Source organism: Anser anser (assembly GCF_964211835.1).
Source record: "Anser anser genome assembly, chromosome: 23".
Classification (NCBI taxonomy): domain Eukaryota; kingdom Metazoa; phylum Chordata; class Aves; order Anseriformes; family Anatidae; genus Anser; species Anser anser.
In genome coordinates, this window is record NC_139744.1 from 5575905 (window position 1) to 5601401 (window position 25497).

General features: G+C 50.4%; 1 protein-coding gene across 3 annotated transcripts; it reads right to left on the reverse strand.

Annotated features, from left to right (window-relative positions):
• Window positions 1-3053: 3053 nt before the first annotated feature.
• Window positions 3054-25415, reverse strand: EFTUD2 (elongation factor Tu GTP binding domain containing 2). Of its 3 annotated transcripts, none has more exons than XM_083808859.1 (28): window positions 25282-25415; window positions 24725-24830; window positions 23682-23847; window positions 23167-23245; window positions 20850-20925; window positions 20502-20567; window positions 20252-20287; window positions 19255-19345; window positions 18040-18122; window positions 17389-17555; window positions 16183-16307; window positions 14420-14483; window positions 13924-14014; window positions 13379-13514; window positions 12962-13089; window positions 11754-11947; window positions 11266-11377; window positions 10903-11043; window positions 10257-10358; window positions 9331-9413; window positions 8122-8208; window positions 7705-7831; window positions 7159-7246; window positions 6535-6653; window positions 5938-6032; window positions 5530-5683; window positions 4427-4534; window positions 3054-3793 (listed from the first exon to the last, which is right to left on the reverse strand). In XM_083808859.1, the coding sequence occupies exons 2-28, from the start codon at window positions 24827-24829 to the stop codon at window positions 3698-3700; spliced, it is 2919 nt and encodes a 972-aa protein (XP_083664985.1). In that variant the 5' UTR covers window position 24830; window positions 25282-25415; the 3' UTR covers window positions 3054-3697. The 3 variants fall into 3 exon arrangements, with proteins under 3 accessions (XP_083664985.1, XP_083664987.1, XP_083664986.1); XM_083808861.1 differs by having other exon boundaries at window positions 25286-25304; XM_083808860.1 differs by having other exon boundaries at window positions 25245-25291.
• Between the last annotated feature and the right edge of the window lie 82 nt (window positions 25416-25497).

The following is a 25497-nucleotide window of genomic DNA, read 5'->3' on the forward strand; positions in this document are numbered from 1 at the left end:
TGCTCTCAATCCGTTCTCCACACAGCCTGTGGTTGTGCTTGGGACTGCCCCGGCCCAGCTGCAGGACCTTGGCCCTGCTGAACCTCACGAGGTTCGCACAGCCCCACCTCTCAGGCCTGCGCAGGTCCCTCTGCATGGCATCCATCCCTTCCCTCCAGCGTGTTGGCCACACCACACAGCTTGGTGTCATCGGCAGGCTTGTAGAGGGTGCACTCAATTTCACTGTCCGCGTCGCTGACGAAGATGTTAGACAGTGCTGGTCCCAATACCGACCCCTGAGGAACACCGCTTGTCACCAGTCTCCACCCGGACATCGAGCCACTGACCTCAACAGTTTGATCGTGACCACCCAGCCACTTCCTCGTCCCCCAAGCAGCCCATCCATCACATCCACGTCTCTCCAACTTGGAGACAAAGATGTCACGCAGGACAGTGTCAGATGCTTTGGGGATGGGGACAGGGGCACTGGGAGCAGGATGGGGATGAGGACATTGGGAACAAGACAGGGATGGGGACACCAGGAGCGGGATGGGGACAGGGACACTGGGGGCAGGGCTGGGTCACCCCAGTGGGAGCCTGTTGCTCAACGCTCCAAGGCCCCTTGGGAGTCAGGCGGGATGGGGACAAACGGGGACGATGCAGGGGCTGGGATGTGATCGCTCTCCTGCCTGACACCCCATTGCTGAGCCCCGATGAACTCGTGCCCAGGATGGAGCCACAGTCCCCACCATCGTGGCTGTGCCTCAGTTTACCCACTGCACCGCTGCTACAGCTCGGCTGCCCCTGTGGCCGGGCCGGTGGGGGGTAATTCCAGCCACTCCCCAGGGAGCAGGGTCAGGCCCAGCACATTCCCCGTTCCCAGGGAACAACCATTTCCGTGGAAAATTCCCAGCCTGTGCACGAGGCTGCATGTTCAGCCACGGCTGTGAGAGCTTGCATGATAGCCCCGGACCCGCCGCAGGTCAGCGTTTTCCAGCCGCGCTCCCCGCTGGGAGCAGCCTGCCTGAGAACTGGCTCCTTCCCACGCTGCTGGGCCGCATCCTGCATCCCGGCCTGCGGGTAAACAGCCTGGGGGACGTGCCCAGCTCAGGGACATGTCCATGGTGGCCAGACCTGCGGGCAGAGCAGCCCCAAGGCTCTGCTCTCTGGCAGGCAAGGGGTAATGAATGCTGACGGCCATCAGTGCACGGGTGCGCCCGCAAGACTCCTGGCCTTTACGCCCAGCGTTGGAGAGTCTGGAGCTGGGAATGGAGCCATCCCAGAGGGCTGACAGATGTCCCCTTCCTGGGACAAAGCCCTCCCTGTGATGTGACAGAGCGGCCGAGCACTTAGCTCCAGAGCTGAGGCCGCAGCCCCCAAGCCTTGGGACGTGCGGTGCTGCGCCAAGCATGCTGCCGGCCCCACAGGCCCCGAGCCTGCTGCAGCCCGGGCCCTGGCTTGAGCAATTCAGGGCTCGAGCAGCTCCCGGAGATGGCGAGCCTGGCCCCCAGGGCCCAGCTGGGCACTGGGCTGCTCCCCATGCTGCCCTCACAGCAGGCACAGGGCCACCAGGCACTGCAGGACGCGGCAGGAGCACAAGGCAGGAGCTTTCGTCCTCCCTGGGACCTCCCTGCTGAGGCTGCACTGCAGCGAGGCCATGGGGCCAGGCCCGATACGGGAGGTGATGGGGCAGCTCCTGGAGCTGCCCCAGTGAAATGGCTGAGCCCCGACACAGGAGCCTGCCAGGTGTGTGGGCGATGTCCCTGTCCCCCAGCAGCAGCAGGAAACCCTTCCCAGTGTTTTCCAAGCCTGGTGGCTCCTGGGCCCAGCCCTCCATTACCCCCTGCCCTGTTCAGCTTCCGCAGAGAGCTAGTACACCGCAGGATGCCTGGATGCTCTTTGACAAGGCTGCTTCCTCTTTCCCTGGGCCTACGTCAGTCCGGTGCCTCCCAGTTTCCACCAGTAGCTGGGAGAGGGTTTAGGACGTGCCTCGGCTTTACCTTCTGCTCCTTGGGTGCTGCGTGCTCCCACGACCTGTCCCGATGTCCCCCAGGGACGCTGATGCTCTGTGGCAGGTTCGCTGGCCTGGACCACAAGGTGTGTGCTGCCACCACACTGGCTGCCGCAGCCAAACTCAGCACAGCTCCCTAACGAGGGTTACGAACACCGTGGAAGGAGGAAATAGGGCTAGGTATTGTGGACAAATCCAGCCCCAGATCCCAGGTTCTCCCAGGACCATGCTAGCACCAACTTGTGCTCTGAGAGCAACAAGGTGGGGCTGGTGGTAGAGGGATGGTGGCAGGACACGAGATGTGATGCTTTGGGTGTTGACAGAGCTGCTGGTACTCAGAAATGTGTTTGTTTTTTTCCTAGTGCAGACTCTGCATCTGATCTTGACAAGGTCTTTCCATACCAGAGAGCCTCCATCCTCGCATACAAGAGGATTGCCCACGGATATATGATTTCCCTTGGCCCTACAGGAGTTAAACAGCACTGAGATGTTGAACACATCTGGGGTGAGCTGTGAGCCCTGCTGGGCTCCAGTCCCCAGCGCAGGGCTGAGCACCCGATGGTCCCAGCCCCACCCCGTGCTCACACGAAGCACAAGTGGCACACGAGGACGGTCCCAGTGGGCTGATACCAGGCATCTGCTTCATGAGAGCAGGGCCAGGAGGCAGACAGGCTGTAAATGCCCCAGGGAGATGTAAACTAGGCCCAGCTGCCCAGCACACACTCAGGAGTGGACAAGGGTCTGAGCAGGGAGCTGGGGCAGTGGACAGGGAGCACCAAAAGCAACATGGACAACTAATGACATCCCCCGAAAACACACCAGCAGCCCAAAACAGAGAGAAATGAAGAAAAGCTTGGGGTGGGACAGGTTTGTCCTGGGCTAATTAGCTACAGTAGGCTGGATGTGAGAGCTGGGTGGGGGACACAAAGGCCTCGGGGGGGGGACAGTGCCAAGGGCAGAGAAATCAGCGCCGAGCCGTGGGGAACTGGGGCAGTGTGCTCTAAGCACCAGGGAAAGAAGAGCTCCCAGCTCTCCCTCCTGTCGAAGGGATCAGACTGAGCTCTGGCTGGAAGTTTGTATTAAATGTTTATAAGGGTTGAAAAAACATGTACAAAAAAGGTAAAATCCACACTTGCCGCTTCTCCTGGAGAGGCTGGTAGAAACATCCCCTCCTCCCCATACCTCCACCTTCCTCAGCTGCCCAAAGACAGGCTTTGCTCAGGGCAAAAAAACAAAAAACAAACAAACAAAAAACCGTCCTGGCAGCATCCTGGAGGGGGGCAGCGTTATCAGAAGCACAGCCAGGAGCTGACCCCAGCACAAATGCTTGACGCACGCTTACACTCAGCCCCCACTGATGTTAACATTATATTCCAACTGCTCTGTTGCAGCACAAGGATAACGTGTGTGCCTGGAGAGAGCAAATCCAAAGGGAAAATCTTGCTGGAGGCCCCAGTGGCTGAACTCTAACAATACAAAAAGCATCAGTGCCTTGGGCTGCTCCCTGTATGGGGCAGGCCCTAAGCACACAGTCCACAAATGCCCTAGAAAACTTGTACAGCTGTGAAAGAGCGACCTGAGGGGCAGCTGCCTGCTTGCCCCAAGCATCCAGGAGCCAGGGCTGGGCAAGTGGGGATGGGGAAGGACAGGCAGGTGCTGGCCAGGACTCATGTCAGCCCTCACAAGGCAGCAGCTGATGCAGCACGTTCACATCGGGTAGTTGAGAACAACATCTTGCTTGGCCAGCTCCAGCAACATGGGGTCATCGAAGAACTTGCTGATGCTCACATCCTCGCTCAAGCCCTGCAGAGCAACCACAAACCCGGGTTATTCCTCTGGATGCCAGCACCCATGCGGCCATCTTGGCAGAGATCCCATCGAAAGGCCCTGGTGTCCCACAGTAAGCAATTTTCAGGCTCGACAGGAGAATTTGCAAGGCGTCAGGTGCTACTCAGCAGGTAATGCCTAACAAAGACACCTACCCGCTCAGGAAGCCTCTCAGGAAGCTGCCAACAGGCGGTTCCTGTTGCTGAGCATATATACACCAGCTCACTGCCCCCCCCGGCTGGAACTTGTTTCTCTCTGCTCCCTCTGCAGTCCCACTCACTAAACCAGAAAACAGCTGCTCCTTTTTCTGGGGTACTAAGAGGCTAAACCAGGCCACCACAGGGCACTGGGGAGGGAACAGGGCTCAGTGGATGCTGTGGGACCCCGCTTTGGCTGGAGCCGCTGTCAGATCACTGCACTCCTGGGGCCGTCACAGGCACCAACAGGCAGCACAGGGCACAGAGTGAGGGAAGTCCCGAGGCACAAAGGACATCGGCCCTTTCTGGGAACACGGAGGGGATGTGGCATGCCCAAGGGAGAACACTGCAACATCTCAGCTGCTGCTACGGACGGACAGAGGGACGCTCCAGGGATTACTCCCAGACCTACCTTCCTGCGCCTGGTCTTAATCATGAACTCTCTGGCCAGATGTGGGGCTGGCTGCGGCTCCAGGGGTCGGATGACGATGCTCTTGTCCAAGGGGTCACCGGGCACAATCTGAAACAGGACCAGGGCATGAGAGCAATGCTGGCGGCTGGTTTAATCTCCAGGAGAGCCTGAACTACATGAGGAAACACCCCTGGGCCCCACAGACACCTCCAGCTTTGGCGTTACAAAGCCCCAACGCGGCATCTGTTCTCCTGGCACAGAAAACTGTCACATCACCACCTGCGATCGTTCCTGTGAGGAGTCACTAATATGGTGTTGCTAATCCAAGCCAAGAACACATCCCACCTTCTCCGCCTGCCGTTGTAATCTAAGACCTCTAAAAACCTGCTAACCAGAATAACCCACGTGGGTCCCCACCAGTGCTACCCCCTCTAGAAACCAGGCACATTTAACTCGTCAGAGCCAAGCCTCTGGCTTTTACATCCTGACATTCAAGCCAGCCTTGGGGCTCAGAACGCTGCTGCTCCCACCTGGATGCCCCACACGTAGCTGTGCGTCTCACAGGCTCACAGCGCGGTGGCTCCCACGAGACTCAGTTTGCCCCAGACAGGGAAGAGGCCACAGTACAGTATTGTGTCCCAAACCCTGTCTTCTGTAGGCTTAAAAAGCTTTCTCTGAGAGGTGAAACTGAACGGTGACAATCTGTCTTAGGGCAGACAGACAGGTTCAAACCCTGCTCCCCGAGCTGCAGAGAGCTGTGTGCACCCGAAGAGCTCCCTCCTCCTGGCTGAGGATGCCCTCTCCCCAGGCACTAAAGGACCTTTATGCTCAGCGAGCAGCAGCATTCTGCACTCCCCAGCTAGGGCAAATGGATGTAACCTGGAACAAAGACGTTGGCTTCTGGCAGACACTTAACAGCTGGTGCACGAAGTCTCCACCAGCTCCCAAACGCCTGCATTCGAGATCGTCTGAGAGCGATCTCCAGTGAAGTTCACCTACCCAGTGCACGCTGTGGCACTAAGCTCTACTGAGAGCACCTTGCACAACCTGGTGCCTGGTCCTACCACGCTCCTCTTCCCCATCGCACCAGCGCATGGACTCACCTGCCAGTGGTGGAAGACGGACAGCGAGAACGCTTGTCCCTGCGTGTGGGTCCTCAGGTCTGTCTCAAACCCAAAGGAATCAATGGCTGGGATGAAGGCTTTGATGGTGTAGAGAGGGGAACCCGGGATCGGAGCATCTTGTGTCACGTGGCCTCTGCCCAACAGTCAAAAGATTAGTCTTCCCTTATGTCCCCTTGTATTTGTGATCCCGGCCATCCCCATCTCACACAGTATGGCGCGGATCAGCCAAGGAAACTTTCAGCTACCGCTTTGTATAGATTTCACCCTCTCCCCTCACTTAAAAACCAGCACGCGCCAGGACTGTAAAAGTCTCCAGCAACCCAGATCCCAGACAAGTAGTTGCTTCTTTGCAGTGTAAGGTGATGGCAACTGGTCAGAGCAGCTCACCTCCGCCGGGCCAGCACTGTGTACACCGCAGAAACGCAGTCAGCAGGGGCCTGCACCTCCACGAAGTAGTAGGGCTCCATCAGGCGAGGGGTGGCCTGTCGGGAGAAAGGGACACAGCGCCTGAGCCTACAGCAGCACCAACATGACGTGGCTCACGTGAGTCAGAGGCTGGCACGCTCTGGTCAAACACAGCGCCTGACTGGGGATGAAAAGGTTCCTCCTGTCCCAGGGGTGCCCAAACAAATCCCAAACACACACTGGAAGGAGCTCTTCTCCTTCTGTCCATGACTGGTGTGCTTCCCTCTCCCCCACACCCACCTTCCCCTGCATGTCTAACACCAGCAAAATGGGAGGCAGAGCAGACGCAAGCAGGTTTCCAGCCAGACTTCAACATGAACACTCATAAAACCTGCCTGCCAGTCTGAAAGGGCACAGGAAGCATTAACGGATGAATGAGTCAGTTTAAACCGACATCCTTGGGGCACATACTGCAGCATGTGTGCAACCTGCAGTCCTTGGAGCCTCCACCCTGCCAGACCCCACGGGAGCCAGCACAGCACGAGGCTCAGTCTTTGTCACACACAGCGTGGTCCTCACCATCAGGAAAGCAGAATACACCACTCTCCGTGCCGTTGGGATGATCTGTCCCCCGCCTCTGTGCAAGGGCTCCTGAGCAATCACTGCATCCAGAATCTTAAACTTCACATTACGGATCACTGAGGAAGGGAAAAAATGACAGCAAGTGACTCAAGGGTGGATGTTCTTTGCCATACCAGCACCAGCCATGCATCCCCAGAGACACAAAGCCCAGAGATCCCAGTATAGAGCTAGAGCCACCAGAGAAAGTTCTCCTAAGTTTAATTCCAGCAGGGAAAGCATGACCGCGTCCTAACCCTGCATGCTCCAAGACAGGCAGTTCAGCAGTTAACCTTGCAGGGTGCTCAGCTGTCTGCACCAGAACTGTGTGAGGGGCAGAGTCAAGTTTCCTGCTAACAGCCCCTGGTTTGCAGGTAGGCACCAAGTGTCAGTGCGCAGGTGGAAGCTACAGCAGGGAGAAAGGGGGAGGTTCTGTTATCTCCCTCGTCACTCATTCCCACAGCTGTCCCCAGCTGTGACGTGTGAATGGAACAGCCACTGAGGGACTGCAAAATCACTTGAGTGCTTACAGATGGCAGAATTTATTGATCTTGTTAGCTCCGCTTCTACCCAGGTTCTACTTACGCTCATCACAGAGAGGCCCTTCCCTGGTCCCCCACTGAAATCCCTGCACGATGCTGTCCTTCACAGAGCCCAGCAGTGCCTTGTCCACCTACAGACAGACAGACAGACGGAATGACTGCTCAAGAGAACAAATGTGCATCATGAGGCAGTAACAGACAGACCCCAGTGTTTATAAGTCAGTTATTAGAGAAGCAGCCATATCCCCCTATACTCCCCCTCACAGCTCAGGAACATCACCACTTCCAGAGCTCGGCATCTATAGTTATAAATTAAAAGAGTCCATATTTTGGTAACCCCAAAAGACAGGCCGTTTAGTTGACAGTTTTGAGGATGTTGGCCCAAATAGCAGAGCTTGAAAAATAACAGGCAGTTTACTAGCCTATGGTATGACTACGGTGGAAGTCCAACAGATCTGAGATACTGCAAACCATCAAGTACTCCAACAGCCTTAGGACCTTGCTGCAGGTCCTGGAAGAAACTGTCACCTCTGGACACCACAGGACAAACGTTTCACTGCAATACAACCCCGGTGCCTGTGTTTCTCACCTCTGAGGGTAGCGTATCATCTACGAGGATGTTTGGGCCAGTAGCGTCTGGCCCAAAGGCCCAGATGGAACGGGCAGCCAGCAAATCCCAGTCATATTTGGTCTGGAAGAATTCACCCAGTTTCTTTCTGATAGAAGAAGAACAGAAGAAAGTTCAGGAAACAGGTCTCTGCCTTGCACTCACAACATATTTATAAACCTGTTCTCTTCGCGTAGAAAATGGTCTTTAAAAATAAAAAAAAAAAAAAAATGAATGCAAATTGTTTGCTGGGGCAGGGATGCTCGTGGACTAGCCAGTAGCAATATCGGACACAGGACCCCTGCAGAGGGGCTGTCTGATATTGTAGATCCCAGCACTCCCCGTCTTCGCAATTATTCCCTTCTAGAAGGATTCTTGCTCTCCCCAAATTGGTCATACCTGTTCCACGTTATCTGGACCACTTCATTTTCAATGTCCTCCGCAAGTCCCTTCTCCAGAGGCTCAGCAATCATCGTGATCTTGTTCCTGAGAAGAGAGACAGTTGCAATTAGTCCACGGAATGATGGAAATGGCAGTAATTGGCAGGACCTAAGGGACTGCACAATGCCTTGAACACAGCCAGGGAGAGGAAGCCATCCGTGTCTTTCAGTGTTACTGTCTTGCTTGTAAAGACAGCTCACACTCTCAACAACTGCTCTCCGAAGCCTGCTCATCTCCAGCAGCAGATTGCTAAAGGACAGGACTGCTCCATCCCCCTGCCAGATGTCCAGCGCTTATAAATGCTGTGGAAGGAAGCACAGCCAAGCCCAAGCAGGCCAATAGCGCAAGCAATATGCCTCTATCAGCCAGCATAAGCTGTGTCAGACAAGTATCAGACACAAGGGATGCTGCCTTGGAGAACCCCACTCAAACGGGTAATCTTGCCCCCAGAGCAAGTCATTCCACATGTACAGCACTTCAAAGACTATCCTGAGACTAGAACCTTTCTGTTCCCAAAAACAAGGTTTGGAGAGTCTACATCAAAATAAAGGAGAGCAAGAAGAACCAGAAAACACAGTGGAACAAAGGACAACTATCTTCAGCATGACACCATCATTTTCATGAAAATTCATTTAGTCATTCAGTCCTACATTCCCTACCAGACCTCCCTCTAACACGTACATCTTATAACACACTGCTCGAGGAAGAAGACAAGACCAAGCTGTAAGGCTCCTATGCACCATAAAGGAACAGGCTCATTTCAAGATTAAGAACAGATAAGAGAAGATAAAACTTTTGCTTGTGAAGTTTGGGGCATTGCTGAAGGCAGCACCGGGCTCTTTGGCACCTGCTCTAGGATCCCACTACACCCCCTAGTCTTGGAAACAACACAAAACTGCTGAGAGGGTGTGAAATTTAGTTAAAGGAAAGGAGGATTATTTTATTCCCTCCATTATGAGGAAATTCCTGCGGAGCACAGAAACATCCCTGGGACTCAGTGTGTTACTGAGGGGTTCAGCAGGCTGCCAGCTCAAGCACGTGCCACCTGTCTGGCCAACAGGCGCTGAGAACAGACCCCTCGGAGGGGGCGAAGCCCAATCTCCAGCGAGCCCCCTCCATCTGCCTGCCCCCAGTGACCAGCTCACCAGGGGTGCCAAGGGCTCTTACTTCTTATTGGGTGTCTCAGCAAAGCACTTCAGGGAGGACGTTTCCACCACTGTCTCGCAGAACGTCACAACTGGATCAGCGACCTGGAATAACAGCAACAGGTTTGTGGAGGTGTTTGTTTTACTCAGTTTTCCAGTACTTTTTCTGGTTTTAAAGGGCTGTTTAAAACCTTTGAACATCTACAAGGAAGAAAAAATAAATCTGGCAGTATTTTAATCAGCATTTCATATGAAATGCTGAGGCTTGTACAGGAAGTGTTAGCAATTCCTTCCAAACAAGAAACATTTTCATCTAGTTCCAGGTAGAAAAAAAATGCACTCGATTTATTTATTTGATGTTAGCTAGGCAGTGGCTGCGGTGCAGGAAAGGGCTGGAACATGGTCACACACCCCTCTGCACACCAATTTTCAGGCTCTCAATCACAGCCTGCATCTCAATCACCAGTGTAAGTTACTTCTGCACCCTAAGAGCCCTTTTTATTTTAAAGAGAGCTGACAAAATCCATGCCGCGGAGAAAGGGACCCTGACTGCAGCACAACAGACCTTGGCACTGATGACAAGAGTCTCAACTCCTGGCAATGAAGGGACCCTTACCCCCCTCCTGGTCCTCTTATCACAGGCCCGTGAATATGCCAAACCTCCCTGCCTCCTGTACAAGTGTGTTCCACAGGACTGGCTGCCTACTCATTGCAGAGCCGAGGTAGGAACAAGCTCCTGAGTATCAACCAGAGAAGCCTCTCTACAACTTGCAAGCCACAAAGGAACTTACTGCAATAAACCTCACCAAACCCCTTCAACCCACACTGGGGAAGAATCAGAGGAAGACAATCACCTTGTACATTTTGCAAGGTTTATCTTCCTGTCCTTCCGAGTTTGGGGAACAAAATCCCTCCCCAGCTGGGAAGGCACCTGTCTCATTTCCTCACCTTGATATCGATCTCCGAATACATCTTCCGTAGATCATGCATCACACAATCCAGATAGAGCTCCCCTGTCCCCAGGATCACATGTTCCCCTGACTCTTCCACCTGAAAAATAAGAAAAGGATTCAACTTACAGCATTACTGCTCACAGGCCCTTGCTTTCCAGGCTCCTATATAAACCTGAGGATTTATCAGCTGTAAATAATTCAGCTGGGATCAGAGCACCCAAGAAAAGTTCCCGCAAGCACGATCCCAAGCAATGCAAGTAGACAGAGTGGCTTAACATTGCGTGGAAGGAACAAAAACCAAATGCACCCCAGTCCCAGCAACAGCACTGCCAGTAACCATCGTAACTGCCAGGCCATGGCCACGCTGGTGGCAAACTGACCACCTGACCACCAGCCTTTTCTAGCAGAAAGTGATAATGTGCTCTGCAGCAAGCTGTCTCCTGGGCACAGCAAGGTGTGAGCTTTTCTGCCAGATTTACAGTTTTCTGCTATTTCCACATGATTTATGAGATAAACTGCAACCACATGAAAAAATCCGGAACAAAAAAAACAACCCACAGTAAAAATGATTTTTAAGATCAGCCTACAAGGCATCCCGTAACATAAGCTAAACACAGACAGCACACATACACCCAAAATACCTTAGTAGTAAGCGAGGGGTAACTCTTGTTGACTTTGCGAAGACCATCTAACATTTTGGGGAGCTCAGACGGGTTGACTGGCTCTACAGCTATTTTGATGACAGATGTGGTGTTGAACTTCAAAGGACGAAAGATCTGAGCCTGAAACCAGATAAGGACAAAGAGCTGAAGCTCTACATCATTACGTGGACTTGGAGTTTGACACAGCATTTGAGTTATTCTCCTTTCATGAGATGCTCTCATGCCCTGACCCTTGGCAGGCAAAGCTTATTTAACGTCACCACTGGAGCTTTTAAGATGCACTCCAGCCCCCTGACTCCCTGTAAGCGATACCAGTACCACACACAGTACCACACACAGTACCTCCTCATTGCCTCGAGGCTCCGTGACGGTTGCAGTCTTCACTATGGGCTGGTCCACCCCTTCTATCAGCACCCAGTTGCCAGCAGGAACCCGGTTCACCTCAATGTGATACCTAAAAGGCAGGGGAGCATGACAGCGGCATAGAACGGTCTGGGTCGGAAGGAACCTTTAAAGATCATCTTTCTTGTTCATCTACAAGGCAAGGACCTTCCACTAGATCAGGCTGCTCAAGGTCCATCCAACCTGCCTTTGAACACTTCCAGGGAGGGAGCACCCGCAGTCCCTGGGCAACCTGTTGCAGGGCCTTACCACCCTCATAGTGAAGAGTTTCTTCCTTACTTCTAACCTAAATCTGCTCTTCCATCACGGCAGTGCTCGCTGCTGTCAGCCTCGGGCCCCTTGCACCTCCGCCCTCCTCCCTGTCCCTGGCAGCAACGACTCCAGGTGACTTCTCTCAAAAACAAACATATTGCCAGAGCTTTCCATACCTCGCCACCGAGATCCAGAGGCGTCCAACAGTGCAGATCTGTGAATCCTCCTCATCTTCCAGGGTATAGTTTTCTCCTAGGACCTTCACAGGCTGTCCAGCATGGATGGTACCACTGAGCACTCTGCCAAAGGCGTGGAACTGAACACCGTCATCTGTGCTGTACATTTTCGTTGTGTGACACATCAGCGGACCCTTCCCATGGAAGAGAAAGAAGACCCTTTCAAAATACAGTCAGGAAATTGACACACGCATGGTAGGACTTATAGATACAAATCGATTAAGGGGCTGGAGCTTAGAAATACTTGTTTCGACTTGCCACTTTTGACTTAACTCCCTTCCCCTGGAAACCTTACATCTCTTTGCCTTGGACAGAGACCCTTGGAATGACTGTGGTGTGCTTTTCTGAAGTTCTCCTCCCTCCTCTTGTGAAACAGTGAACAGTGGTTGGGACAAGGCCATGAGTTGGGTGGATTACAAAAGAAAAATGTCAGCTGCTGGCCTGCAAACCAGTGCAGTCTATCTCTCTGCTGGGCAGAGCACCTGAGCCCCCACAGATCACAGCTTTAAGTCCCACAAGAGCACCCCACAACCGGTGACCTGGCAACAGCCACCACTGTATAGTTTTGTGGGGTTAATCCACAACTCATTAAAATAAGAGATTAATTTTCTCTCCAGACTCTAGAGAAAAAGTCACAAGTTCCTCACTAAACTGCTGGGCTGGTCTTTGATGGTTCTTGACCACTCCGAACGCGAGCTCAATGCAAGCTGGGTTTGAAGAGGAATTTGCTTGCAAGGCTTTGACAGGAAAGAAGCTTACTAAAGGTAGGCTTATTTTATCAGTATAATTCACGTCAGTTTTCTCAGAGTTTGAGAGTGAATCAAACTTCATGGCAAAGGGACAAAAAGACAGCAAAAGGACATGAAATCACCCTGCAGTTCCCACGTGCTCTGAAGTCCTGACCTAGCCTCTGATCTTCTCTGAACACTGTCAAACAATTCTCTCTCTCGAGGGCTGCCCTGGCAGGCAGCTAAAGTTTTTCAGAGTGAAGAGATTTGTTTCAGTATCGGATGAGAGGTTTCAAAATGCTGCAAGTCAAATCTGTGCAGATGGCTGTCTAGGAGGCAGCTGCTCTGTTAAGTCAGTGAAAGGAGTGTGTGTTTGCCACGCTTTTGGACACTCAGAGCAAAACAGAAGAGTTTCCTTACATCAGGGTCGCATTCACTCATGGCCTCCCCTAGATCAGAGTCAACGCCACCAGTGTAGGTATGCTCGATTTTCGCCTTGGCTCCCACCTTTGGGGAGGGAATATGCTGCACGCACATGTCCACAAAGCCTGGAAAAGTAATACTTCATGAGAACATGATTAAGCAGGGTGGAGGAAAAAAATGTACTCCAATAAACACAAGGCAAATCCTTTCCGAATGCATTGCACCCACAGCAAGGGGGAAGATGTCTCAAGCTGTCCTTTGGGCAAATGGTTTATATTTTATATTTGAAAAAGCAAAGCTGAGAAGGCATCTGTGCAAGTGGGCACTCCATGGCTGCATTACAGCCCTTAAACTCAGTCCATTTGTGACTAAGCTATTGGGAACATTGCAGAGGAGAAGACAAACAGCATTTACCTGTGAATTCCCCGAAGAACTTCTTGCAGACAAGCCGCAGGAGCGGTCGAATGTTCAACTTCAATTCCTCTTTGGTCAGGTGGATGCCAAGTTCATCCAGAGTCCTAGGCAGGGTCGTGTCCACATCCCCCACCACCTGTAAGACAACGAGCACCGCTGTTAGCTTCGCTGCAGGTGTCCAAGTCACAAACTCCCAGGTGCACCTGCCCACACCAGCCTGCCACCCTCAGTGCTTTTTAGCTGCTCTGCTTTAGAGCTCACGTGAGAACTGCCTGGCCGGCTCATATTATCACTTGGCTGATACCAGAGCACATTACAAAGAACATAGGCTGTCCTACCCACTGTACAAACACAAGGCTGTATTTGCAAGGAACAACTGCAAGGGTATGCCCATCATTTCTGTGTGTGCTCAAACCCAGGAACACACGAAGATCACACTGCATTAACGGGACCAGAGCCCCACAGGCACCAGACACACCACCACCTAGTGCTCAGTCCTTGAACACTCACGTCTGGAACTGCAGGAAGAACAAACCCCCACGTACCTGAGCCAAGATCTTGTACAGGGGCTCAAGAATGAACTCCACAAAACTGCGCTGGGAACTGCTAGTTGGGGCCTTTTTAGTGAACTTCCGTCTGTTGGGAGACAAAAGGAGGGCAATGAAGAGCAAGCACCCTGCAAGCACCTACTGCCGACATGCACGCACAGCCCCTGCTCCTCTCAGGTTATCTTCTTCTCCCTCCCAATCTCCCCAGGAAGCAGTCATGGATACAGAAGTCACGTTTGCTCCCAAGGAAGACCAGAAGAGGCTTTCTGCTCCCACTTAGGGGATTCATGAGAACCACACGGATTCACACCAAGGAGGCCTGACTACCCTTCCCACCTACTACTTCATCACAGGACCATAGGACAACTCAAGCTGGCGGGGACCTCAGGTGGTCACCTAGACCACATTTTACAGAGGAAGCAGACAAAACAAACAAACAAACAAACAAAAACAAACAGCAATAAGGTAATAGACATTTAAACAGGCTTCTTACGTCTTTGGGTTGAAGTAGATGTCACCCCAAAGTCGCTTCGCGAACTCTTGGTAATTGATATCTCCTAAAGAGAAAAAGCAAACGACAAGAGACTTTCAAATAACACTCTCTCATTTTGCAAATCTTTGGTTTTTGCCTTTTACAACAACCCTGAGGATTCGATGCAACGCTGGTGAGCGAACACTTGGTACCAACTCTAAATAAGTGACTACACACTGATCTGGGGAGATCAGACAGAGAAGTGGGCAGAAAACAGACTACTGAGGACCATACCAGCAGCCCAGGTACACCGTGGGTTCACTCACTTGCTTCCCAGGAGCATTTCAATTGTCTTGATTATACACAAGGTTAGAGCTGAGAAGAGCTGGCCTGACAGACTCTGCACTGCAGGAACCCAGTCACATCTGCTTCATTTTCCAAATGTTAACACTGCAACCTGACTATGTAGTGCCAAGGTGCTGGGATGGCTCACACCCCATCTGCCCCGCAGGCTTATCACAAGCATTTTCTGCCTTGCTGAACATCTCCAGGTTCTTTTCTCTTTTTCAGCTGATGCGTTAAGTGCATAGCCAAATACCCAAGCACTGAAGGAACAGTGAAGTGCTTGGCTGTCATGGTGGATTTACAAATAATAAGACAGCGGTGATAATTTACAGCAGTTTCCAAACAAGCTTTTGCTGTGGGCAGATGTGCAAGCATAAGAAATTTCATGGTGGCTGCGGTTTTGACAGTTAAACTACTATAACTCATGTTATTTGAAGTGTGGTGGCTGTACATAAAATCCCTGGTGGCCACAATCAAACATTACTGACTTCAGGTACCATTCAGCTCATGTCTTCCCCACATGGATGACATCTCCTACCGACTGTGCCTGCATGCTTTATTAGTCCCCAAAAGAAGGGGTATCATCCTAGCAGGGACTGAGTTAATTCTGCGATGCCCAGGGTGCTCATTTATTTCTCCAAACTCATGAAGACGCATGATAGCCCTGGCACATCAGTCTCTGACCTCTACAACTTCTTCCTCCCTTGGGCCAACTTCTCTGCAAGAGCTAGGCCAGCTGCTCTACAACATCCTTGTCCCCTGCTCACTGCTCCTACAGATCACCCTAAATTCCCAATGTAAGACTTCAAAATCTTGGCTCTATAGCCAGCTAACGCAAGCAAAAGGCCCACTTTACAAGTGGCAGATTGCCTTGAGTGGGCACCTAGGGAACAGAAAATTAAATCAAAGGCAGAAAAAAGACAGTTTCTTAAAAAAGACCGAAGGGCAAGAGTGCAAAACCTTGTGGGCCAAGCTTGTGCCTGGCTGCAGCTGAGTCTCAGACTCTGGAGACTTCAGGGAAAAGGCAGGCAGAGCTTAACTGCTTCATTTCTGAGCTCTTCTGGTAAGTAGGCAGAGTGCAAGGCATACACTTGCCTTCAACTGCCATAGCAGGAGTTGCTTTTTCTGCTTAAGGGTACATATAAAACACGGACTTCTGACTCCAGAAATATTCGTCAGGAGAAACTATTTACCTAAAAATAAGTTAGAAATTTATTTTTGGAACGACTGCAATAACGTTATCTGGGGCTCAGATCTGCAGTACCTCTCAAGTTCTGAAGTTCAAGAGTGCATATATTGGCTATACATACATATATATATATATATATATATATATATATATATATATATATGCAGTGAAAGCTGAAGCAGAAAGCCTCAACAAAAAAAGGTTAGAAAATAAGATGTTAAAGCATACAAGGTTTCTGGATAATCCTCACCATATGTGTCTGCATAAATCTTTGCAAAAGATCCCAGTGTGAAGCAGATGCTGTACTGTGAACTGGAGAAACACACGTTCCCCAGAAGGGGAGACAGAACGAGGTTCTCATCGGTGGAATACATGCTGAGAGGAGACAGTTTTTAGAGACAAGAAAAAAAACATCAATGTTATGAACTAAGAAAGACACTTAAGTCTATTTCCCACATCAAATAGCAGTATGTGATAGGCAAGGATTTTACGTTGCCAAACAGTGGCTTAAAACCAGCTGCAACGTGCTCACCTGTTGGAATTTCAGGATCAGTATCATATTATGACTACAAACCTCAAAGCTTTAGTGTACAAAGAAATATTTAAAGACCTAGAACTAAAAAATTATCAGCACAAGTGTTCTGTATTGTTTATCAGGTAGTTTTTCTTCCCCTAAAAAAGCCAGCAAAGTCAGTCAACCAAGGGAAAAGATAACACAAGGCAAATAACAAGGACAGAATTGAACTGAAACAATTTTAATGAGTTCACAGGCATGCTAAACAGGATGAATTATCCTGCTACAAGCTGCATGATGCCAGTAGCGACTCAACAGAAGCATGCAAGTGAGCTCGTGTGCAAATTCACTTTGGGGTTATCCAAGCTACAGTGCCAACACAAACTGAAGGGAAGAATGCTGTTAAGAAAGTCACCTGAGTGGCAAAAGAACCCACAGAAACGAAGTCTTGCAATTGTCAAGGTTAGAGAAGATGACCCCCCCTTCTCTGAGGAGGGTCTTGCAAGGAGATTTGACCACAGCAATATTATGGTCTCTGTTTAGGGGTTGGGACAGCAAATTCCCTTTATTTTTGTAAATAACTTTTAGGAGCTTTGAGACATTTCAGCCTACAGTTTGGGATACAGCCTGGACTTCTTAGGGTATTTGAGACATTTGGGAACACAGAAGTTTCCCCCCTCTTGCCCTATGTCCACTTTCCATACTTTGTAATAGGGAAAAAAGTGCTGATCCCATTAAGCCTGTCAGAAGTCATACAACAAGAGCCAACCCTGCCTAATCTGAGATGAACTTCCACTGGTTCTTCTTGTCCCATTTTCTATGATTTAACATATTAAGAGACAAGCTCGTGAGACTTTTCACACACATAGGGCTCCCAAAGAAAAGCATCTGCAGCGAAACAGGGACAGCAAGCGCTGATAACACACCATCCCAAGCACGTACCTTATCAGACCGTTAACTTCATCTACAATATGCCGGAGTTTGTAATAGGCATCCGTAGGGGGCAATTTCAGCTCCAGGATCAGGCGGTCTATTTTGTTGATGCACACAGTCACTGCTAGCCTTTCCTGCACCGCGTGCTTGATCAGCCTCTCTGTGTTCAGCATCACCTGCGGGGAACAATGAGCACAAACACCCTAGCAAAAGCCCTCCACAAAATGCTATCTAGGGCATGACAGGCAGTGACCCTTACAGGCAGGGTTGCAGCCTGTAGAAAAGCCTAAGCTCAGCCATCAGCGATCAGCTGATCTTCCTGAGATTTAGAAGTAGGTGCTAACCCAACCAAATTCCTTGAATCCTGCCCCTTGGACATCTCTGATATAAATAACCTGCTCAATTTTAGATATTATGGAGATGGAGATGCAAACAAGTCAGGGAATCAGACTACAGGTCACATGCATCATGCCAAACCTGGCAACAGAAGCTGGAGGCTTGACTCCCTGATTTGGCTGAAAAACATTTCCTTCTCAAACTGTCCTTCAGAAACCCTTTGGTACTGAAAGCTGAACCCATCCCAGGCCTTCATGATAAAGCAAGATCAAGGACTCCACTGCAAGAGTTTGAAATGAACCTCTGGCAGAACTTGACACTCACCCCCTCAGCTGCATCAATGAAAAGCACAACGCCATCTGAGATACGGAGGCCCGCTGTCACCTCATCGGAAAAATTGACATGACCTTCAGAAAAAAAAAGAAACGGAGGTGAGAATGAGAGTAAGCTCAACCCCGATCCCAGCATCGCAGAGGGTGGAAAGCCACCCCTCAGCTCTGTGGCTTGCTCTGGTCACCAGTATCCAGCGAGGCAGAACACAGACTGCTTCCTCCTTGGACAGTGACTCAGGGGTGGCTGCAGAGCTCTGTATAGGGATTTGCTTCAGTTTTAATGCCATTTTTGAGAATAAACACAACTAGTTTAACAGTTTCTTTTCCTCACGTTTGTTACCGTGTTTCTCACAACCCTGTGCAAGTACTTCAAGAAAAGGAGAGAGATTGTTTTCCACCAGAGAACAGAGGCCTTTCTCTCCCGTCTTCCTGTATTTAACTTCTCTTAGCTTTAGCTGTAACTCAACAGATGTGTCCCAAGACCCTCTTTCCTAAAATCTCAGCTTCCTGCAGCACATTGATCTGTGATTACATCCACCCAAAGGAGCCTGTCAGAAGACTGAGTGAACTCCTTGAAGGAACAGCGGGCAACAGCATTTGAGAAAGCCACGGTCCACACTGTCCGTGCACACTGGTACCTAGAAAATCCAATTCTACACCTGCTTCTCATGTACTTCAGTCAAACATCTTCAGCTCCATTAACCTTCACTGTGCCCACTAATCAGAAACACAAGCCTAGCTATGAGCCAGCAGTACAGTCATTACAGCTGGAAGAGATTTCTGAAGAATGAACTTAGTGAAAGGCTTGGGTCCCAGGACCGGACTGAAATCATCTACAAAAACACAAAACGAAGCACGGGGTTCCATCTTGAAAAAAAACTTCCCAGGGTTTCACTGCACTTAAGTGACATTTCCAGGTGGATCAGTGAAGTTTCAGGGTATAGATTCTCACTTTGTTTTTCTGAGAGCCAATGCTACGCAGACCCACCACAATCCAACATAAAAGTTCTTTGAAGGCTCTCATTAACCACTGAGCTGTACGTGTTTTTACTGTTCTGCTCCTACCCATGGCACTGCCCAGAGGACCAAAGAGTTTCATTAATGAGAGAAGAAACCTTGAGTCACATGGTCATGTATCTGCTTCACACATCAAGCTGCCTTCAGCTAAGTGCATCCCAAACCAGGATTTTCAGGATTACACAATCACCTGGAGTGTCGATGATGTTGAAGAGAAAAGACTTTCCTTTGGTGTCTGGCAGAACAATAGTCACTGGTGTGCTCTTGATCCCTACACCCCTCTGAAAGATAGGAAAGCAGGATTATCAATTAAAAGAGAAAGAAAAATCACCATGTAAAAGATGAACAAGGACAAATTAATCAAAAGGACTGAAAGAAGTAAACATCCACCCAGCACAATCTCTTCCTACAGGGAGGGAGCAGCAACCTCAGCTCACTGCACTGCCCAGCCCAGCTCCCCCATCCACACCAGCTCAGACTGGTGAGCTACCACTCCTGGGCCACACGATCCATGCTGACTCCAGCTAAGGAATTATAACATGCAATGCCAGAGACAGAAGATCCATATTTCTCTGTGCTTTCACCCTTCTTCTGCTATCAAGTTATACCTCAAAGCATAAGATTTAATCATACAGAGTACAGAGCACAGCAGTAAGGTGGAGAGAAACCAATGCTTCAAAGGATTGTTCTGGCCGTGACAATACCTAGCAAGTAGGACTAAATAAAATTCCTATCCATGCCACACCACATGGAATCAGAGCACCCAGCTAAGATTTCCCATCAAAAGAAACCTAGGAGAAATGTGTATCTTGACTTCAGTTTTTCTCCTTATCCACCACTGCTGCAAACCCCTTCCACCTCTCTCCCTTGAAGAAAATGGTTGTAGTTGCCTACAACCAGGTACGCTGGGATAGCTCCAGTATAGATCTTCAGCTTTACACAGGTAGATAAATAAAATCATACATGGAGATAAGGGTTGCAGGAACTGGAAGAAAGTTGGAGCAGGGACCTTCCTAAGGCAAAGCCAAGAGGAGCAGATCATTTTATTGATGAAGAAAATAATCTAAATGTGGAAGGCACATAAAGATGATGAAAGAAAGAGAAAGAAACTGTCTACAGTAACTAACTGTGAGTAAAGCATAAGATAACTGTACAAAATCACTACCTGTTCTGTGAGGCTCACTTACCTCTTGCTCTGTGAACAATATATCGGTGTAGCAAAGCTGCAAGTACAAAACAAAAGTCAGAATATCCCTTTTTTGTATCAAACACTACGTTTGAAACAGGATGTGATAACTCTCTATACATGGTTAGCATGGCAAAAATAGAGCCAGAATTAGGACTGTACTCTGGTTTTCCAGTCCTATGTTCTGATCACAAAACCACAATTTCCCCACATACAATCCAAAGGCAGGAATGTGTTGAAAGCTCACTTACATCCTGGTCGTAGCGCTTCCGGATTTCTGGGTGCGTCTGTTCTATCAGGCAGTCAACAAAACAAGTCTGAAAAATATCAGATCATAAGAAAAAAAGAGGTGACCATGTTCAAACAGACGAATACAAATACGAGCCCATCCCTCCTATGCAGTACAGAGAAAGGTGAGTACAGAACTATTTCCACATGGCTGAAAGAACAAAATAACTGCACAGCCACAAATAACTGCAGAGCAACAGGATCAGCCAGAGAATGAGAATGCTGCCACACAGATCAGGGGGTCAAAAGACCAACAGCAAAAGTAAGCAAGAGAGAGATACCACCCAACAAACTTTGGATGTTCACACTACCTTGCCATGGTGAAGGTGCCCACACAGAGTCACATTTCGAATTAGCTCCGAGTTGTCCATCAGATCTGCCAGGAAACTGGAGGAATGAAACACAAAAGACTGTTGGAGGCTTCTGCTGCGTCTAAGAAAAGTAGGTGCCATTTCAGCTATGCTTTCTATCTGAGGTCCCTCCAAATCCTCTCCAAACTTTCATTCTGCCAATGCCCTGCGGAGGAAGAATCCCACTTTCCAGATGGGGAGGACAAGAGAGTTGGAATGCTAGACAGATGGCAGTGGGTGGGAGGAGACCGAGCTGGTAAAACTGCCAGTGATGAAATATTCCCGAATATCTCCCTTCTCTTCTAGTCAGTATTAGAGCAAAAGTCACATCCATGTAAGCAGATGATGAAATACTTCCGCTCAAACAGTGGCAGGTAGTCAACTAAATCACAGGGGTGGATAACAAGCACCCCACACATTTTTAAAAGACGGCCACAGGGCTCCAGAGACGATTAATTCTGATTTTCAGGTCTTAAAACAGTGATATCCCCAGGGACTCAAGGAAACAGTAATGGAATTTAAATCTTTTTAGAATCAGCAACTGAGCTAGGGAATGATGGACTGGTCACTTCTGCATAGATCCTGGCCAAAATATAATTGAGATCCTAAATTAGCAGCTACTCTAAAAAATAACGGGAAGCTATAAAACAAGTATCAATTATTATGGGTTTGTAGATACTAAGTCCTGTCAAATAATCTCCTTTTTAAAACTCCTTTAATTTTCTCTGATGCGGCAGACGTCTTAGCATACGAGATTTTGATTAAGAGCTAAAAAAATACAAAAATCAATAACGATACAGATTAAAAGCTTGCTTATTGGTCTTAAAACAAGGCTAAATGTGAAATCAATACCAAGCTTGCAGGTTTCTGGTTAAGTCCCACAGGGACTTCCTCTTGGCCCCATCGTAACCATTTATATCAACGAACAGGAAGAAGAAGAATTCATTACTGAAGGAACGCGCAGAGGACACAGGACTCAGAAAAGCAGCAGATAATGAAGAGCACAGGCCATCGACTAAGTGCAAAATGGGCTGCTTAGAAAAATAAGACCAAGCACACTGTTTGCTTTATATCTGGCTATACTGAAAACGTCCCCGGTCAATGAACACAGACACACCAAAAATAAACGGGACAGCCCATTTCAGAAAGGTCCTGGGCATCTGCATATGAACTCCAGGGAAATTTTGCTGCCAAAAGGTAACAGGATCCTTGGTGGTATAAAGGACTGCGCATGTTGGGGTCTGCTCGGCATACTGGGAACTGCTACTAAGCCTGCATCTGGATTTGGTATCAACACTTGAAGACAGCTATTGAGAACTGGAAAAGGCTCTGAGTACCCATGAAGCAGTGCATGGGTTGAAATACCAGCCTAGCAAAACACACACGCAGCTCAATCTGCCCATCCTCAAACAGAAAACAACACACAGAAACACCTCGAACGTGAGGATACAGAACCCCTCCGCCCATCAGCAGAATGCAGTGCCTAGGCGTCAATAATAAGATCGCATATTTTCATAGACAAGGGAAACAAGTGTTTTTATTCTTTACCAAAATCTCAGCTTTTAAATTTGTTTGGATTTTTTTTCTCCCTCCCAGAAGATTTTCTCCCGGTGTACCAGGGGCTGCTTTGTGGGGTACAACCAGCAGACACCGCCAGGCACAGCAGTGCAGCTTAGCCGTGAAGCCTGCACTGACCCACACACAGCTTGGCAGTGGCTTCTGTACAACCAGCGGCAGACAAATTCTCCCTGGCAACTCCTCCAGGAGAGACAGGAACGACTTTGAGACAGCCGTAGGCCTACATGCACTGGGATGAAATCAAAACGTCCCTTTTGGCTGTAGGAGGATGAGGCGTGCCACATGCTGACTGAATAAATACTTCTTGAGCCAGTCAGGAAAACTTGTGTTCGGCAAGTCTGCAACACAAAGGTTTCCAACTGCCGAGCTTTCTGTCAGCTGCTGAGATGAGAAAAGATTTACATTCTAGTGTCAGATAACTGCACTATGCTGCCTGCTGGGGAGGCAGATTAACTGTAAAGTGTTTAGCCTTGGACTTTCTTCCTCTTCTTTTTGGTTCAAATTCTGGGAAACAGCTGCACTCCGTTATATTGCCAGTGTTATTAAGAAACAAACCCACTGCCCCTTGTAAGCTTCCTCCTCCATACAGTACACACCCTTTTGACTCCCTACCTTTGCCTGTAAACAACAAAAAGCGAGGAAATCGCAGCACAGATGGCTTTATCCAAAGTACACGCTTAAAACTCTACATGTTACTTACTCCATCTCATAGACAGTGACCGGTAACGTCTGTTCCATCAAAGAGAACTTTTTGGTTTTCACAGGTTTAATAATAGGCTCTGAAAACAAGAGAAAGAACAATGCAATGCTGTTATCAGTGACCTGAACCCAACACTCTCAGAAACAGTCATGCTGAAGGGGGATTTTTTGCAGATAGAAACACATTTTTAAAGCTGACAGATTCTTTTATTTTTTTATATGAGGATCAAACGAGATGCCTTAAACACATTTTCATTTCTCTTTAAATATCTTTGCAGCGTCTGTCGGTATCTGTTTTTCAAAAGCCAGTTTGCTTAGCTTTTGCGATAATCCAGAGCGCTAAAATGTGGGCATCGCTAGACAAACAGAAGAGTTTGGCCTGGGGCTGACAGGGAATTCAAAAGGGACATTAAAACTGATGGGGAGAATGGAAGGGAACGTTATTTTCTCTTTTCCAAGGATCCATGACAAGTTCTCCTCACCCCACACCCATCTTGCTGCTTTGTCACCACTTACCAGTGAGAGGCTGCGTGTCTTCCTCCTGCACTATCGTCTCTACTTCAGGCCCATAGACCTCCTCGGCAGTGGGATAGTACTTCTTATCCTCGTGCAGCACCACCTCCATCCCAGGGTGGTCTTCATCGTGGTCCCCCATATCATCATCGTCGTCATCATCCTCAAGCTGCAACCAACACTCGCATTTAGCTTCTGCTGGCACCAAAGTGCTCTATAAACCTTAACTGCCCCAGGAAGTGCTTGGCATCATATATTCAGAGAGCCATAAGCCCACAGGCAGCCAGGAAATCACCAGACGCAGTGGCTCTGGCATGTCACAACCAGCTTTGGAGCAATCTGCAGAAATGCCCTCAGGAAGCAGCACGCATCCCCCCACCGTGTGCCCGCTGCTGACGGCCCCGCTTCAAACAGACGGCACAGGCAGCAGCTCTGTCCTTCGCTCAGACACGACAGAACCACACTGGCACACGTAACACAGCCCCCGCACACGCAAACCCCGCTTTTAGGCTTCTAACACAAGAAGGGGCGCCCGCTGTCCTTCATCTTCTTCCTTGGTGTCGCACAGCAGAGCACCTGCCCCTGCTGTCCTCCTCAACGCTGCCCACATCCCTCGCTGCAGCGTCTGTGGAGCTTTACAGTGTTTGTCACCAGGGAGTCGAGCTCCTTGCAATAGCGCAGCGGCACTGGCACATATTGGGGTCAGATAAAGACCTTACTTAAAGCACCCGGATCCTTTGAACACAAACAAAAAAGCCAAACGTGACTCGAACTACCAAAGCTCCCAGTTCTGGCAACGATTCACGCCGAAGCAGCGTTTCCTTCTCCTTACCGCGGTACCAGCAGGACACTTTTTATTGGGTCTTTCCAAAACCAAACCCACCGGGATCCTCAGGAGCAAAGCCAGAGCCAGGCCTGCTGACAGCACAGCCCGGCGTGGGGACGGGCTCACCGGGCGCTCGGCACCTGCCGCGTGCGGCTTCCCCCCAGCACCACCACGGGCAGCGAGCAGCAGGATGAGGCCTCAGCGCACCCCCACCGCTCACCTCGTCCAGGTCCTTGGACTCCCTGCCCAGCTCATCGTCCTCATCGTCCGAGTCCAGCTCCGGCCCGATGTAGTTCCCGAACTCATCGTACAGGTCGGTGTCCATGCTGGGGGCCGAGGGACGGGGTCAGAGCGGGGCACGGAGCCCCTGGACCACGGCCTGGGACCTCCGGGACCCCCTGCCCGGCCCTGTCCCGGTACCCCCAGTACCCCCGGTACCCCCAGCCTTGTCCTGGTACCCCCAGCCTTGTCCTGGTACCCCGTCCCTGTAACACACCGGTACCCCGGTGCCCCAGGCCCTATACCCCCAGTACCCCCGCTACCCCGGTACCCCCCGGTAACCCCGTCCCGGTAACCCCGGCCCTGTACCCCCGGTGCCCCCAGTACCCCCCGGTACCCCCGGCCCGGTACCCGCCGGCCCTGTACCCCCTGTACCCCAGGTGCCCCGGTATCCCCGGCCCTGTATTCCCGGTACCCCCGGCCCTGTATCCCCGGTACCCCCGGCCCTGTATCCCCGGTACCCCCGGCCCTATCCCGGTCCCCCGGTGCCCCCGGTACCCGCCGGCTCTCCCCGCCGCGCCGCCCAGGCCGTTGGCGCCGCCGCCAGCCCCGCGGAAGGCCCCGGGCTGCCCCCGCCGCCTGCCGCGACCGGCCCAGGCCGAGCCCGGTGCCGGGGGGGGGCCGCGGGCCGGGCCGGGCCGCGCGGGGCGAGGCGGGGCCGGGGGTACCGGGAGGTACCGGGGGGGTACCGGGGGCGCCGGGCCCGGTTCTGTC